Source organism: Schistocerca gregaria, chromosome 2 (assembly GCF_023897955.1).
Source record: "Schistocerca gregaria isolate iqSchGreg1 chromosome 2, iqSchGreg1.2, whole genome shotgun sequence".
In the NCBI taxonomy this organism is placed as follows: domain Eukaryota; kingdom Metazoa; phylum Arthropoda; class Insecta; order Orthoptera; family Acrididae; genus Schistocerca; species Schistocerca gregaria.
The window spans coordinates 621,074,221-621,092,166 of record NC_064921.1 but is presented as its reverse complement, the minus strand read 5'-3'; the positions used below and the strand labels follow the sequence as shown (position 1 = coordinate 621,092,166).

Below are 17,946 nucleotides of genomic sequence, written 5' to 3'. Positions count from 1 at the left end.
AATCGTCTCAAAAATGAGATCGACAGGAAGTGCAAAATGGCTAAGCAGGGATGGCTAAAGGACAAATGAAAGGATGTAGAGGCTTATCTCACTAGGGGTAAGATAGATACTGCCTACAGAAAAATTAAAGAGACCTTTGGAGATAAGAGAACCACTTGCATGAACATCAAGAGCTCAGATGGAAACCCAGTTCTAAGCAAAGAAGGGAAAGCAGAAAGGTGGAAGGAGTATATAGAGGGTCTATACAAGGGCGATGTACTTGAGGACAATATTATGGAAATGGAAGAGGATGTAGATGAAGATGAAATGGGAGATATGATATTGCGTGAAGAGTTTGACAGAGCACTGAAAGACCTGAGTCGAAACAAGGCCCCAGGAGTAGACAACATTCCATTGGAACTACTGACGGCCTTGGGAGAGCCAGTCCTGACAAAACTCTACCATCTGGTGAGCAAGATGTATGAAACAGGCGAAATACCCTCAGACTTCAAGAAGAATATAATAATTCCAATCCCGAAGAAAGCAGGTGCTGACAGATGTGAAAATTACCGAACTATCTGTTTATAAGTCACAGCTGCAAAATACTAACACGAATTCTTTACAGACGAATGGAAAAACTAGTAGAAGCCGAGCTCGGGGAAGATCAGTTTGGATTCCGTAGAAACACTGGAACACGTGATGAAATACTGACCTTACGACTTATCTTAGAAGAAAGATTAAGGAAAGCCAAACGTACGTTTCTAGCATTTGTAGACTTAGAGAAAGCTTTTGACAATGTTGACTGGAATACTCTCTTTCAAATTCTAAAGGTGGCAGGGGTAAAATACAGAGAGCGAAAGGCTATTTACAATTTGTACAGAAACGAGATTGCAGTTATAAGAGTCGAGGGGCATGAAAGGGAAGCAGTGGTTGGGAAGGGAGTGAGACAGGGTTGTAGCCTCTCCCCGATGTTATTCAATCTGTATATTGATCAAGCAGTAAAGGAAACAAAAGAAAAATTTGGAGTAGGTATTAAAATTCATGGAGACGAAGTAAAAACTTTGAGGTTCGTCGATGACATTGTAATTCTGTCAGAGACGGCAAAGGACTTGGAAGAGCAGTTGAACGGAATGGACAGTGTCTTGAAAGGAGGATATAAGATAATGGAATGTAGTCAAATTAAATCGGGTGATGCTGAGGGAATTAGATTAGGAAATGAGACACTTAAATTAGTAAAGGAGTTTTGCTATTTAGGAAGTAAAATAACTGATGATGGTCGAAGTAGAGAGGATATAAAATGTAGACTGGCAATGGCAAGGAAAGCGTTTCTGAGAAGATAAATTTCTTAACATCGAGTATTGATTTAAGAGTCAGGAAGTCGTTTCTGAAAGTATTTGTATGGAGTGTAGCCATGTATGGAAGTGAAACATGGACGATAAATAGTTTGGACAGGAAGAGAATAGAGGCTTTCGAAATGTGGTGCTACAAAAGAATGCTGAAGATTAGATGGGTAGATCACATAACTAATGAGGAAGTATTGAATAGGATTGGGGAGAAGAGAAGTTTGTGGCATAACTTGACTAGAAGAAGGGATCGGTTGTTAGGACATGTTCTGAGGCATCAAGGGATCACCAATTTAGTATTGGAAGGCAGCGTGGAGGGTAAAAATCGTAGAGGGAGACCAAGAGATGAATACACTAAGCAGATTCAGAAGGATGTAAGTTGCAGTAGGTACTGGCAGATGAAGAAGGTTGCACAGGATAGAGTAGCATGGAGAGCTGCATCAAACCAATCTCAGGACTGAAGACCACAACAACAACAAACATTTGAGCCACATACAGCACAAAATTCGTAATTAATGTCTATAGGTCTGAAACTTTTTGTCATTTAAAAAACAACTACAGAACGGATTTCACTCTTCATGAAATTTTCGATTGCAAATCTCATACTGAACAGCACTTGTAGGCAGATGAGAGGCATTTGAGCATTTTCGCTATCACAGATCTAAGTAAACTCACCTTCTGCACTCGTCATTGCAGCGACTGTTACTTTTACTCCTCTACTTCCAAAGCTACATGAAATGGAGGTTCACGTCCGGATAGCTTTAGTACGACAGTCGTATGATAAAGCTTCGCATCGAGTCGAGCTGAGCTTGAGAGCAGATGTGGGTATGTCATTTCGCACCGCTTCTACTCTGTGCCAAAACTCAACAATGGTGGAGGGTGACGAGTGATGACCTAGCTGAGCTTGAGAGCAGACGTAGGTATGTCATTTCGCACCGCTTCTACTCTGTGCCAAAGCTCAACAATGGTGGAGGGTGACGAGTGATGACCTAGCTGTCTCTCGAAGTGACCACATTTCTTTATTGGGTGAGAGATCTGGAGCACGTATTAGCCAGGGCAACATTTAAGCACCTTCTCTACCGTGGGCATTGCTTGCTGCCCTCCAAGTATCGTAATTTCAGTGGTCAGCAGTGCATTTTTAATTACCCTCCTATTTTGTAGTGTATGACCACTGAAGTGACTGACAATTCACAGTTTTTCACAAATACAACTTTTATTTAAGTACGTTTACAAGGTTGATGACTGAACAACAAAAGAAAGGCAACAGTAACGATGCCAGTGAAAATCTCCCAATTGAGGCAAACCAAAAAGTTCACTTCTAAATTTTCCACAAAGGTTCGTTTAAAGCACACACACACACACAGGCACATACACTAGTAAATGTCCAATTCAGAGACGAAGAGGTAATCTTCATTGGTCCAAGTCCACGAGGTCGTCATCCAGAGTGGGCTGAACTTCGGGGCTGGTTCTAGCCCCTAAATAGCTGTCTCCAGCCAATCAGGTTTTTGCATAGTGATACTTCCTGCAGCCCGTGGCTCGAGCTCCCCCTGCAGGAAGCAGTTCTCGGAATGTCTGTTTCAATTATCTTGTATTAAATAGCCGGTGTTTACCATGGTGCTTTTTGTACGCCTTGGTCATAGACAATCCCGTCCTTTGTGGTGTAATATGGGTTGCTGGCCTTCAGGGGGTACCTTAGCTCCGGCATAGCACCCCTCCCCTTGGGAAAGCTGGTGCGGCACAGGCGATCGCGTGGGAGAAAGAGTACTAATATAGCCCGGTGCCGTAGGCTGATCTGCAGCTAAGTCCTTCTGATGGAGGCAGTGGAACCCGGCCGCCGGAGAGTAGGGAGCCGCCTTCAGCGCGAAGCGGCTGGAACGCCGAAGCAGTGGCGTTTGCGAGACGACGTCGGGCTGGGAAAGCGGCATGGGGACGTCCGTGTCGTCCAAACGAGGCGGTGCCGAAGAGGGGCCAGGAAGTGGGTTCAGGCGAAAGTCCCGGAGCTGCCCCAGGTCTGGAGTATGCGACGGCACAGGGCTAGCAGCCAGCGTCTGCTGGCTATCTCCGGGAAGATCATCCACCAAATGAGCAGAGGGCATCAACATAGGCCCAAAGGTAGGGGCCGGCGATGAGAGAGAGAGGGCAGCCAGTGTTTGGGGCTGCAGCTACTCGAGGAAACAAGAACACAGTTGGTTGTGGTGACATGAAACCACCCTGTTGTCCAGGCGTACGTCGAACAGTTGTCGACCACGGGGCAAGATAACGACCTCCCCAAAGCCAGCTGTGCCAGGGCCCGAAACAGTGAGCCCACGCCTTGGAGCCTGTTGAATACCGGCAAGTGCCGGGCAGGGCGCAAGGTCCAACCTGCGGCAAGAGGAGAGGGAGTAGGGTCCGAGGCTGGCGACCAAGGAGCAGTGCGGCTGGGCTCTTGTCAGCCATCGGTGTGGCCCTGCAGGTACTGAGAAACAATGTAAGAGCTTCTTCCTGAGAATGGTCCTCCATCCTCCGTGTACTTCTTCATCTGAGTTTTAAAAGTGCGAACAACGCCATTGAGGAGCACCCCGTTGACGACCACCAGTTGATGGGTGATGGAGAAGAAGAATCGGAAGTCAGCCTGGGCGTGAGCTGGAAGACGCATCAGCCATCCGCAGAGAACATAGCAGCGCACCAGTTGTAGGAGCGGATCTGCAGTCATCGCTGCTGCCACCCACTCAGCCGTGACTGGGAATGCACCTAACGCATCCTGTATGTCGTCATCGACTTGAAAAATTAGGAGGTCCGAGAAATCGAATGCTGAATCCTGGTCAGAGGGTAGCTGAGGCAAGGTATTGGCATGGGTATGCTGGGAGGTGGGCCGGATATGGAGGTGTACATAAAATGTGAAAGGAGTAGGGCCTATCGCTGCTGGTGGTGGGAAGTCTTTGTGGGTAACTGGGCTGATGGGGAAAATAAAGGCACGAGGGGTATATGGTCAGTGATTGAGTGAAAAGACGTACCATAAAGGTATGGCAGGAATTTGGTACAGGCAAACACGATGGCTAGGACCTCCTCTCAATTTGGGAATATTTGCATTGGACATCTGTAAGGGATTTAGATATGTACACCACCAGGTGTTCTGATCCATACAGTAGACGGTGCTAAAGGACAGCCCCAACACCATAGTGTGAGGTGCTCATAGCCAAGAGGAGAGGGAAAGATGGGTTGTATTGCATGAGACACACCGCAGAGCGCAACCTCCGCTTTAAGGTTTGGACAGCTGATTCACAAGCCGGGGACCAATGAAAAGGCACGTTCTTTTGGCACAGGTGATGGAGGGGAGTCGATGTGGGCGGTGAAGGGTATGAACTTTCGATAGTAAGCAATTTTACCCAGGAAAGATCGCAATTGGTGGACTGCGTGTGGATGAGGAATGACCATTATAGCGGCGATGTGGGAGGAGGTAGGCGATATGTCATCGCAGGAAATGATGTGATCCAGGTATGAGATAGCAGGTTGCATTTTAGGCCCGCAGTCTGCAGGCACAGGAACAATTGTTGCAAATGACTGAGATGTTCATCCACGGTATGGCCAGTGACGACAATGTCGTCTAGGTAGTTTATACAACCTGTCACATCCTGCAAGAGCTGTTCCAAGTAATGCTGAAAGATGGCCGGTGCACTAGTGATGCCATAGTCTGCATGAGGTGGTTCAATGAGAAGAGCCCAAAAGGTGTGTTGAGGATAGCCAAGTGAGTAGAAGGCTCATCAAAAGGTATTTGGAGGTAGGCTTTGGCAAGATTGATCTTCGAAAAAAATTGGCCCTCTACGAGCTTGGAGAACAGGTCCTCGGGACGCAGGATGGGATAGTCTTCAACTTGTATATGAGAGTTAAGTGTAGCCTTGAAGTCGCCACAAACTCGTAGACAGCCATCTGGTCTCTTGAGGTCGACCAAGGGTGTCGCCCACGGACTGTAACGGACAGAAGTGACGACTCCCTCCATGGTGAGACAGTCCATTTCTTGTTGAAGAGGCTGCTGGAGGGCGTGGGGAACCTGCTGCACCCGGAAGTACTTCGGGTGGGCAGACAGTTTCAGCTGGCGTAATGCATGAATATCTTGAGCACAGCCGACGCCTGGCGAGAAGAGGTCCTGGAATTCCATTAACAAGGTATCGACTGCTCGAAACGGAACCTAGGAAGACACCAGATGAACACTGTCGTCGATGGCGAAGCCAAAGGCCCAGAAGGCATCAAACCTGAAGAGATCCACCGTGACCGCATTGTTGACCGCAAGGAAGGTAACTGTCCGGCGAACCTATTTATACAGGATGTAAGCCATGAAATGACTCAAGAGGGCGATTGCTAGCTTATTATGAGTAAGGAGGCGCCAAGGTGTGGGCGCCAGGGAGAGCACCCCAATCTTCACATAAGAGGAATAGTTGATCAGTGAGACCGCAGCTCCAGTATCCACCTGCATCTGCAGGTCGGTCATCAGCTTGGAAGATCCTGAAGACTGCACCTGGTTGATATCCACAGGTATAGGACCCCCGAAGGACATTGGCTGGATGAGGTGGGGGCTGCCGAGATCAGCAGACCGAACTGACATGTCCGTTACAGGTACACACTGCACAATATGCCTAACTGTCAGGGCAGTATTCCCGTGCATGGTTCTTAAAGCATCCCGGGCAGGACTGCTGCCAGAGGAGAAGGCGGCGTTGGCGAGGGTGATGGCGCGGGGGCCTCCGTGCACTGATAGTCTGTGCCGGACCCGCGGAGCAGTCCGAGGGCGCGAATTCCTGGACAGGGCGACTGCACTGTCGACGCTGTGCAGAACAGACGGTCCCCGCCGGTCATCGGAACGGACGGCAGCAACGTCTTCGACCTCAACCAGCGATGTGACGGGCTCCGAGGTGTCGTGGCCGCAGAGGGCCGCCACTTCGGCCTGGGTTTCCAAACGCTTGTCGGCCACCGTAGAGACTTCATACTTCAATGCTAGATCAATGATCTGGTCCAGAGTAGGATCGTCGCGTCAGGGGCTGCCTGGATGAGGTGGTCACGGATCATCTCGTCCGTGTAGGATTATTTGGAAACACGTGTGTTGAAGTGACACTTCCGGCTGAGACCTTGCAGTTCCACTGTCCACTGTCGATAGGATTGGCCAGCCTTCTTGGGACACTGATAAAATTCGACACTGGCAGCCAACATGTCGAACTGTCGTCAGTAATAAGCCGCAAGAACCTCACAAATCTGGGAGAAAGTAAAGAAACCGGAGGTCGAGGTTGGAGTTTCGTCAAGAGAACATACACATTGGCCTGGTTCCAGGACAAGAAGCAGGAACGACGAGCAGCCTCTTGGACAACCAGGTGGATGTGAAAATGCTGCTGGAGCCGCTTCTCGTATGTTTCCCAGTCTTCAGCATCCTCGTTGAAAGCGGGAAACGGCGGGGGCGGCGAAGCCGGACGGATTTGCAAGAGTTTCGTAAATAAACGTTCCTGTGTATCTTGACATTTCTTGCAAAACTGTTGAAAACCTTGTAGTAAGTCGTGCACACTTTGGATCAGCTGCTGAAGTACAACTTCCGCCATGAGCAAGTCACACGCAGGCACCAACTCGTCGCCACTTGTGTAGTGACGGACAATTCGCAATTTTTCACAAACACAACATTTATTTATGTACGTTTACAAGGTTGATGACTGAACAACAAAAGAAAGGTAACAATAATGATGCCAGTAAAAGTTTCCTAATTGAGGCAAACCAAAAAGTTTACTTCCTAATTTTCCACAAAGATTCGTGGTAACACACATACATTAGTAAAAGTCCAATTCAGAGACGAAGAAGTAATCTTCAGCAGTCGAAGTCCACAGGGTCGGCATCTGGAGTGAACTGAACTTCGAAGCTGATTTTAACCACTAAATAGCTGTTTCCAGCCAATCAGGTTTTGGCATAGTGAAACTTCCTGCAGGCCATGGCTCGAGCTCCCCTGAAGGAACTAGTTCTCGGAATGACTGTTTCCGTTATCTTGTTTGTAAATAAACGGTGTTTACCATGGTGGTTTTGGTATGCCTTGGACATAGACAACCCTATCCTCTGTGGTGTAATATGGGTTGCCGGCCCTCAGGGGTAACCATGACTCTGGCATAACAACCACCTAGACATCTTGTTATGCAGCTGCGTCATTTCACTACTGAGAAAAGTACCACAGTGACTGACATGCTGGACTCACATTCAGAAGGCGTGGAATTCAAATCTCCATATCGGCGTTCTGATCTGGATGTAGAGTAACCGAACCACTGTATATGTTCCCATTGGTCATTAGTCCATGTTTTGTGTCGTTGAAGCTTGAGCAAGCTTCTCCTTTGCATTCAGCTGGTTTGTAAGTGGTATGCCAACAGAAACTCTGCATAAAAACGTGTTTTACGCGTACGTGTTAGTGTCTTATTCGTTAGAGGTAACGGACATAACAAGCTTCTTCATTGTCCACCACTCTTTACGAAAAACTGAACTTTAGGTCTATGTTTCGTGTTGTATTTTTCAGATGATTGCATACATTGTTATGTAATTGTACGTAAAAGCGATTCACTTACGTTAACTTCCTCCATCCCCTCCTTGCCCTATAGAGACGCTCGGTGTTCGATAGGAGTGGACAGAATCTTGACCTTTGTATGTAGCTTTATTCTACATGGTAGAGTCACAGTAATGTGACCACCTATCAAAAGCCTGAACAACCACCTTTCGCAGTGTGAACGGGCAGGAAGGGGACAATGAGGTCCTGGAAGGTACCGGCAGGGATGTGGAGGCATTCCGACTCAAGCGCCGTTGCAGGCTGTGCAGTGTTCCGCGGTCGAGGATGCATGACGCAAAGAGCCCGATCGCGATGATCCCACAGTCTCGACGGCCAGGGGAGTACGATAAACTGATCCTGGCGCTCTGGCGATCTGTGTGAGACGTTGCATTGTCCTGCTGGCAAATGCCATCGTGCAGAGGATTGGTTGCTTTGTTTGGGGTATAAGGGGACCAAACTACAAGGTCTTCAGTCCCTCTTGCAAACGAAAAAGAACTTGCATGTAGGAGTGGACATGGTCCCCAAACATAGATGCATACTTGTGTTGATCAATTGTGTCTTCCCGATTGATGAGAGGCCCAGCGAATGCCCCGAGCGTTACCTCTTCCTGCCTGAAGCCTTCCGACGATTGTTATAGCGCCGTACACGCAAAGAACAACCGTCTGATGGAGTATAAAAAGTGATTCATCAGGCGAGCGCTATTGCCACCATTCAGTGGGTGTCCAGTTGTGGTATTGACGTGCAAATTCCATCCTTCGTTGGCGGCGAACAGCAGTCAGCATGGGTGCATGAAACAGGCGCCTGCTGCAGAGGGCTATAAGCAGCAACTTTCTCTGAAAGGTCATTGACGAGACAATTTTCGTAGCCCCTTGTTTCACCTGGTCTGTCAGTTGCTCAATAGTTGCACGTCTGTTCGCTCCGTACACATCTCTGCTGCCGCCGTTCACATCTGTCATTATGGCCCGTGCTGCACCACAGTTGCTTCACCGGCGGTTTTTGATAGCGCCGTTTTGCCATGCACGGTGTACTTTACCACGGCGGCAGGTAAACACTTTACAGACTTAGCCGTTTCGGAAAAGCTTCCACCCTTAGCCCGAAAGCCAATGATCATGCGCTTCTGGAAGTCAGGTCAATCGCTCCTTTTTCGGGTTAGGAAATGTTTGCACTGTTTTCTTCGTCTACAATGACACACTTTATATATCCTCCACTGTTAGTGCTGCCACCAGCAGTCTGTGAGTGGTCATTGCACGTTGACGTCGAACGTAGGCAGCGTTCAAATTAATGTGACTGGACCCTGTATAAGCAGCGATGCAGAAATGTAAACGTTCGAACTTACGGTGGAGAGTGTCGTCGATATGGAGTCAGTAGATACAACACTGGCCATTAAAATTGCAACAACATGCTTGGGTACAGAAATGAGTAGCACTTGACCACAACCACGCAGAGTAGTTGGGAGCATCTACAGGGTGGTTATTATTAAACTTTGACTACCTGAGAGAGCCCCCATGAAAATTAAAATTATTTCGTTGCCAACGTCTTCTTTTATACAGATTTGCTTGTTAGTAATTGAGAACTAGCGTGTACATAGGTATTAAAAGTGAGGTATGCGTTGGTCTAATTGTTTTCCTTTTTAGCTCTTTAATAGCTTCTTCTGTAGGAGTTTCATGGCAGATAAAGCATTTAAAATTTAGGATATACAGTGTGTGATGCGTTCGATCAGCGAGATGCTATACATACTAATTAAGGCGCACAGTTTTTGAAAAGAGTTGTACATCAGCTGTCATAAGAGCTGGAACAGTCAAAGCAAGATGTTCAGAGACTAGGGCTCGATTTCGAAAAAGATTCCCAGGGAAACTGTCATCAACTGGGGGGAGGGGGGGTGGACTGGAAACTACATTTGACCAGTCTGAAAAAACAAACAGGAAACGAGAAGCACTTTGTAGTAGATAGCAAATAGAAAATGAAAGGCTAAATGACGCAATGGAACAGTTACTAAGGCAGTGTGATTGCAAGAGTACACAGCTCTCAAAACTGCAAGCACAGAAGCAAAATTTGATGAAGAGGACCGGAACCGGAACAAAGGAATGATGATCTGGAAAGAATTGACTGTTCAGTTCCCCAAATTGCCACATGTCCCTATACCCAGTAGAATTTCAGTAGGTTCCCTCGCTGTTGTAGGACCTACAGTTGATTGTTCATTAACTGGGTGAAGTCTTTAGCGCTAGTACTAAACTTTTATGAGGCGAGTGTCAATAAAGGCCACAAAATTACGAAAACGTGAACTGCGAAGGAAAACATAAAGACCTCCCTTAAATTATGCACACGCACTCCCCGACACATAGAAAACAATGAAAATCACGATGTCAGATCGAAAACTTACAGAAAAAAGGAAAATGCAGTGGAAAGAATTAAAATAATATCGCACATGGCTGTGGCTGGCTGATCGCTGGAATAAAAGAGATGACGCAGTTAACGTACAACACACTGGAAACTCCGACTTAAAAGCATAGGCCAGACTCCAGACACTTCACAAAATTTTAAATGCTTTACCACACTTACATAAGTACGTAGGCTTTCGCGACCGGTGTCCTATTGAATATAATAATTTTGGGTGTTAGACTGAGTCACTATGAAACACTGAATTGCCGACGTGTCGGGTGACTTTGCAGCGGTCCTCTTGAGCGCGGTTAACTGTTTTACAATGACCTGCCTAATATCCAAGACGATTTTATTCAAAACTTTACCTCACTTGTCCCGTCATCAGCTACAACATGGGCAGACCCCGATCTCTATTTCTTTCTGCCCTCCTATAACTATAAAAACTGACCTGACAAAGGCCATGGGATACCTCCTAGTACTGTGTCGGATCTCATTTTCTCCGACGTAGTGCGCAACTCGACATGACATGCACTCAGTAAGTCGTTGGATATCCTCTGCAGAAATGTAGAGTCATGTTGGTCTACAGCCGTCCTTAATGGTGAAAGTGTTAGCGATGAAGAAATTTGTGCACGAACTGATCTCTCGATAATGTCCCATAAATCTTCGATGTGTGGCCAGATCATTCGCTCAAATTGTCCATAAAAATTTTTCAAACCAATCGCAAAGAGCTGTGGCGCCGTGACATGGCGAAATGTCACCCACAAAAATTCCATAGATATTTAGGAACATGGAGTCCACGAATGGCTGCAGGTGGTCTGCAAATAGCCGATCATAACCATTTCCAGTCAATGAGCGGTTTAACTGGAGCTCAGGACCCAGTCGATTCCATGCAAACACAGCCTACACCTTTATGGAGCCACCTCCAGCATGCCCAATGCCTTGTTGACAAATTTGGTCCATGCCTTCGTGGGGTCTGCACCACACTTGAACCTTACCATCAGCTCTTACCAACTGAAATCGGGATACATGTGACCAGGCCACAGATTTCCAGTCGACTGGTGTTCAACCGATATGATCACGAGCCCAGGGGAGGCGTTAAGACGATGTCCTGCTGTTATGAAAAGCACTCGCGTCCGTTGTCTGCTGCCATAGTTTGTTGACGCCAGATTTCGCCGCACCGTCCTAACGGATACGTTCGTCGTACATCCCACACTGATTTCTGCGGTTACATCAGGCAGTGTCGTTTGTCTGTTACCAGTGACAACTCTACGGAAACGCCACTCCTCTCGGTGGTTAAGTAAAGGCCGTCGGCCATTGCGTTGTCCTTGGTGAGACGTAATGCCTGCAATGTGGTATTCTCGGCACACTCTTGACGTTGTGGATCCCGAAATATTGAATTTCCTAACGATTTCCAAAATGGAATGTCTCATGCGTCTAGGTCCCACGTTCAGAATCTGTTAATCCCCGTCATGCGATCACGTCGTCAACCTTTCCACATGAATCACCTGAGTACAAATGACAGCTACGCCAATGCACTGCCCTTTTATACCTCGTGTATGCGATACTACCGAATTCCGTATATGTGCATATTGTTATCGCTTGATTTTTTGACACCTCGGTGTAAAACGCACTGAGTTATAATGTGGCGTAGAGTGATTTGCACGGCACAGGAATCACAGTGTAGGATGCGACGTGTTAGGAGCCGGTGGGCAATTCGGAGGCAGGCCAGGGCTACTTAATCTCGCCGGAGTAACCGGCACGTTGAACGCCACGGCCGTCCACAGTTGCTTCGCCGACCTTAGCTTGTAGTCCCTCACTGCCAGCCATTCGTCGTCCTACAATTGCACGGATCTCGATTCACCAGCAAAATGGTACTCTGCAGGGGAATGGCAGATTGTGTCTCGACATGTCCCCTGCAGGCGTTGTTGACGGCTCGTTCTGCCTGTTCTGCTCCCCAAATCTCCAAGTGCTCCAGTATCCAGGACTACCTGCTTCTGTCGCAGCTGTAGGAGGTACATTTGATCATATGTTCACAAACCGCAGGTGGAAGCATAACAAAACAAAAACATTTTCCTGAGGATCATAGTAACCACCTAGAGTAGGATTGAATTAAACACACATACAATTCAACATCGGTGGACCCCTGTATTAAGCAAACGTGACTCGCACCGCCAGTTTTACTCATACAGCTGACTAGCTGGCACAAACAGGAAAGCCGAACAAAGACACAAACAAATCCCACACGACTCAACATAACGAGCGGCCGATTTTATAATCGAATTGACCTTACAGATTGCAACTTGGCATGACAGAGGTACGGTATCACTGCAGCTGGTCACGAAAATATCTTCGGCGACCAGCTGTAATGGTGAGACCTCTGCACTAACGTTTACCAACTATCACGCATGAACTGTCGCTATTGGCACAGATCCGTCGGTAGCCCTATCATCCGCCCAGACTATCACAGAGGGATTTTTTCCCATGGTGCTTGTCGTGGCAATTGTATCCCTCTGGTCTTGAAACCGCCACCCTTCAATTGCTTTCCGTCTACTGTCTCCTCAATGGCACCGTATTGGTGAATGACCGCACGCAGACTTATGGACATCTCAGATGTGCATCCTGTTACTTCTCTTTTTGAACACTGACAATTTTGTCAGAGGTGACGCGAGAACTTTTCTGTTGGCTACCATGCAAGTGTAGGCAGGAAAGTGGTCCACTTCCTCTGTCATGTATTAACTGGACCATATTTTCTAATGGGTACCCATGGTGAGGAACGTTTCAAAGTAAATCTTGAACAACAATGAAGTAACAAAAGTCACTGGATATCGATATGCACACGTACAGATGACGGTATAAAAGTGCAGTGTATTGATGAAGCTGTCATTTTCACTCAGGCGAATCATATGAAAAGGTATCCGACACGGTTCTAGCCGCAGAACGCGAATGAAAGGGCTTTGGACGCGGAATAATAGTTGGAGCTAGACGCATGGGACATACCATTTTGAAAGTGGTTAAGGAATTCAGTGTTCCGAGATCCATATTGTCAGGAGTGTGACGAGAAAACAAAATTTCAGGCATGACCTCTTATCACGGACAACACAGTCGTCGACGGCCTTCACTTAACGACCGAGAGCAGCGGCTTTTGTATGCAGTTGTCAGTACTACCAGACAAGAAAAAAATGTTCAAACGTGTGTGAAATCTTATCGGGCTTAACTGCTAAGGTCATCAGTCCCTAAGCTTACACACTACTTAAGCTAAATTATCCTAAGGACAAACACACACACCCATGCTCGAGGGAGGACTCGAACCTCCGCTGGGACCAGCCGCACAGTTCATGACTGCAGCGCCTTAGACCGATCGGCTAATCCCACGCGGCACCAGACAAGAAACACTGCGTGAAATAACCCCAGAAATCAATGTGGGACGTACGACGGACGTACCCATTAGGACAATGCAGCAAAATCTGACGTCAGTGGATTATGGTAGCAGACGACTGATGCAAGTGCCTGTGCATCACCTGCAGTGTCTCTCCTGGGCTCGAGAGCATATCTGTTGAACCCTAGACGACTGCAGAACCGTGGCCTGGTGAGATGAGTCCCAATTTCAGCTGTTAAGAGCCAACGGTAGGGTTCGAGTGCGGCGGAGACCCCACGAAGTCACGGTCCCAGTTTGTCAACAAGAGGCTGCACAAGCTCCATAATGGTGTGGGCTATGTTTGGATGGAATGGACTGGGTTCTCTGCTGCAACTGAAATAACTGGAAATGGTTATGTTTTCCTAGGCGGAGACAATCTGTATCCATTCATGGAGTTCAGTTCCCAAACAAGGATGTAATTTTCAATGGGCCACAATTGTTGGCGATTGGAACATTCTGGCCAGTTCGCGATAGTGATTTGTCCATCCAGAATTCCCGGCATGAATCCAGTGGGTTATTTATGGGACGGTTCATACACAAGATCCTGCACCAGCAACACTCTCGCTATTACGGCTCAGTATTTCTGAAGAGACTTCCAACGACTTGTTGAGTCCATGCCGCGTCGAGCTGCTGCACTGCGCTGGGCAAAGCGAGGCCTGACGCGATACTGGGAGGTGTCCCAGGACTTTTGTCGCCCCAGTGTACTGCCTCGGACGGTGACTCTGGCGTACCTTGTTGCTGGGCGCGTCGTCGGGGTCTGGCTGCGACGGCGGCCCGCCGCCCCCGGGCGGCCCGCCCTGGCCCGACACGACCACTGCGACCGCCGCCAGGAGCGCCACGGTCGCGGCGAGCGCCGCCCTGCACGCTGTGTCCGCCGGCATGGTGGCTGCCCGCGCCACCCGCGCGCCGCTTTTAAAGCCGCCACTAAGCGCTTCCTGGTGTCGCGTGCCGCCCTGTTACAGCCGCCCTAATCGCCACATCTTAGTGCTGCGCCCTGCTATTCAGCGTAGCGCATCCGCAGCCCTCGGCAGACACGCGAACTGTACATCGCCAAGATACACTGCACTGATTTCGCTCAAATAGCCTTGTGACACACGGTTTCCCGGTGGCTACATCGAGTGGGGCAGGAAAGTAACACGAGGCGAAGGTGAAAAGTTATCGTCCTGTAGGCGAGAAATAGGCTTATTTTTCGACCGTGTACTCAGTTACGAAGAGTAATCGTACAGTTTTAATTACGCGCCCCGATAGCCCTTTTTGGGAAGGTGCGCCAGTCCCATTACGGAGGACGGCCAGTGGGCCAAATAGCCTGGTTGTGTTTTTTAGGCCGTCCGGGGCGGCCGTGCGGTTCTGGGCGCTACAGTCTGGAGCCGAGCGACCGCTACGGTGGCAAGTTCGAAACCTGCCTCGGGTATGGATGTATGTGATGTCCTTAAGTTAGTTAGGTTTAAGTAGTTCTAAGTTCTAGGGGACTGATGAACCACAGCAGTTAAGTCGCATAGTGCTCAGAGCCGTTTGAACCATTTGTGCTTTTTAGGCGGTTTCCCACAAACGACTAGATGAATACCGGACTGGTACCGAATTCCCGCCTCAGTTACACTGTTGTTGTAGTCTTCAGTCCAGAAACTGGTTTTATGCAGCTCTCCATACTACTCTATCCTGTGCCAGCTTCTTCATCTCCCAGTACCTACTGCAACCAACATCCTTCTGAGTCTGTTTAGTGAATTCATCTTTTCGTCTCCCTCTACGATTTTTGCCCTCCACGCTGCCTTCCAATACTAAATAGGTGATCCCTTGATGCCTCAGAACGTGTCCTATCAACCGATCCCTTCTTCTAGTCAAGTTGTGCCACAAACTCCTCTTCTCCCCAATCCTATTCAATACCTCCTCATTAGTTATGTGATCTACCCATCTAATCTTCAGGATTCTTCTGTAGCACCACATTTCGAAAGCTTCTATTCTCTTCTTGTCTAAACTCTTTATCGTCCATGTTTCACTTCCATACATGGCTACACTCCATACACTTCCTGACTCTTAAATCAATACTCGATGTTAACAAATTTCTCTTCTTCAGAAACGCTTTTTATATCCTCTCTACTTCGACCATCATCAGTTATTTTGTCCCCCAAATAGCAAAACTCATTTACTATTTCAAGTGTCTCATTTCCTAATCTAATTCTCTCAGGATCACCCGACTTAATTCGACTACATTCCATTATCCTCGTTTTGCTTTTATTGATGTTCATCTTATACCTCCTTTCAAGACACTGTCCAGTCCGTTCAGCTGCTCTTCCAGGTCATTTGCTGTCTCTGACAGAATTACAATGTCATCGGCGAACCTCAAACTTTTTATTTCTTCTCCATGTATTTTAATTCCTACTCCGAATTTTTCTTTTATTTTCTTTACTGCTTGCTCAATATACAGATTGAATAACATCGGGGAGAGGCTACAACTCTGTCTCACTCCCTTCCCAACCACTGCTTCCCTTTCATGTTCCTCGACTCTTATAACTGCCATCTGGTTTCTGTGCAAATTGTAAATAGCCTTTCGCTCCCTGTATTGTACCCCTGCCACCTTCAGAATTTGAAAGAGAGTATTCCATTCAACATTGTCAAAAGCTTTCTCTAAGTCCACAGATGCGAGAAACGTAGGTTTGCCTTTCCTTAAACTATTTTCTAAGATAATTCGTAGGGTCAGTGTTGCCTCACGTGTTCCTATATTTCTACGGAATCCAAACTAATCTTCCACGAGGTCGGCTTCCACCAGTTTTTCCATTCGTCTGTAAAGAATTCGTGTTAGTATTTTGCAGCCGTAACTTATTAAACTGAACACTATTAGCAAATATTTAGAAAATGTTTGAACTCTTTTACTTGAATAACATTATACGCAGACAGTTACGATGCAGACATTACGTCCCAGGTGCGGCGGGTTGGGGAGGGCATTCCGCCCTTCACATTAGTCAAATCAAATAGTAACCATGCCAACCCGGCGTGGATGCGGGCTAAAGCTACAAGAAAAAGAAGTCATATAGTTTTTTAATTGTGTAGTCATAACTTTAGACCGAAGAGTGAATTGATGCAGATTTACATGCTAACGTACGCTTTACAGGCTTCATTTTTTCACGGGCCTTGCCGTTGGTGGGATGGCTTGTATGCTTCAGCGATACAGATAGCCGTATCGTAGGTGCGACGACATTGGAGGGATATCTGTTGAGAGGCCAGACAAAGCGTGGTTCCTGGAGAGAGGCAGCAACCTTTCCAACAGTTGCAGGACGGTTGACAGATCTGGCATTACACCCGTAACATCAACTAAAATGGCCTTGCTGTGCGAGTACTGCGAACGGATGAAAGCAAAGCGAAACTACAGCTGTAATTTTTGCCGAGGGGTTGCAGCTCTACTGCATGGTTAAATGATGACGGTACCCTCTTGGGTAAAATATTCTGGAGGTGAAACAGTCCCCCATTCGCATATCCGAAAGGAGTCTACTCTGGAGCATGGCATCATCATAGAAAAAAGAAAATGGTGTTCTACAGATCGCATTGTGGAATGCTAGAACCTTAATTGGGCAGGTAAATTAGAAAATTTTTAACGGAAATGGATAGGCTGATGTTAGATGTACCAGGAATAAGTGAATTTCGATCGCAGCAACAGCAGGGCTTCTAACCAGGTGAATACAGGGTTATAAATACAAAATAAGATAGGGATAGTGCCGGAGTAGCTTAAATAATGAATGAGAAAATAGGAATGGGGGTAAGATAATATGAACAGCGCAGTGAACGCTTTATTGTAGCCAAGACAGACATGACCCACCGCAGTAATTCAACTTTATATACCAACTAGATTTACAGAAAATGAGGAGGTTGAAGAAATGTGTCACGAGATGAAAGATATTATTGAGATGGTTAAGGGAGACGAAAATTTTGTTGCGATGGTGGACTTGAATTCGATAGTAGGAAAAGGAAGAGAAGGAAAAATCGTAGATAAATATGGAAGGGGAACGGGATGGGAGAGAGAATGAAAGAGGAGGCTACCTGGTATAATGTTCACAGAGCGTAATTTAATCATGGCTAACATTTGGTATAGGAATCCTGAAGCAAGGTTGTACACGTGGAAGGGGTCTGGTGACACCGGTAGGTTTGAGACTGTTTATATAACGGGTAGACAGAGACTACGGAACCAGATTTTAAATTGTAAGATATTTCCAGGGACGGACGCAGACCCCGGGCGTAATTCATTGATTTTAAAATGTAGATAAAAAAATTGCAAAAATGTAGGAAACTAAGGAGAAGGGAGCTGA

The 17,946-nt window shown here is 47.2% G+C and overlaps 1 protein-coding gene across 1 annotated transcript in view; it reads right to left on the bottom strand.

Annotated features, from left to right (window-relative positions):
• The window catches only part of LOC126334607 (uncharacterized), a 52,076-nt gene extending 37,541 nt beyond the window's left edge, over positions 1–14,535 (bottom strand). The window contains exon 1 of the mRNA XM_049997010.1: positions 14,383–14,535. Coding sequence (XP_049852967.1) covers positions 14,383–14,532 — 150 coding nt within the window. The 5' untranslated portion in view covers positions 14,533–14,535. The remainder of the gene's footprint in view (positions 1–14,382) is intronic.
• Between the last annotated feature and the right edge of the window lie 3,411 nt (positions 14,536–17,946).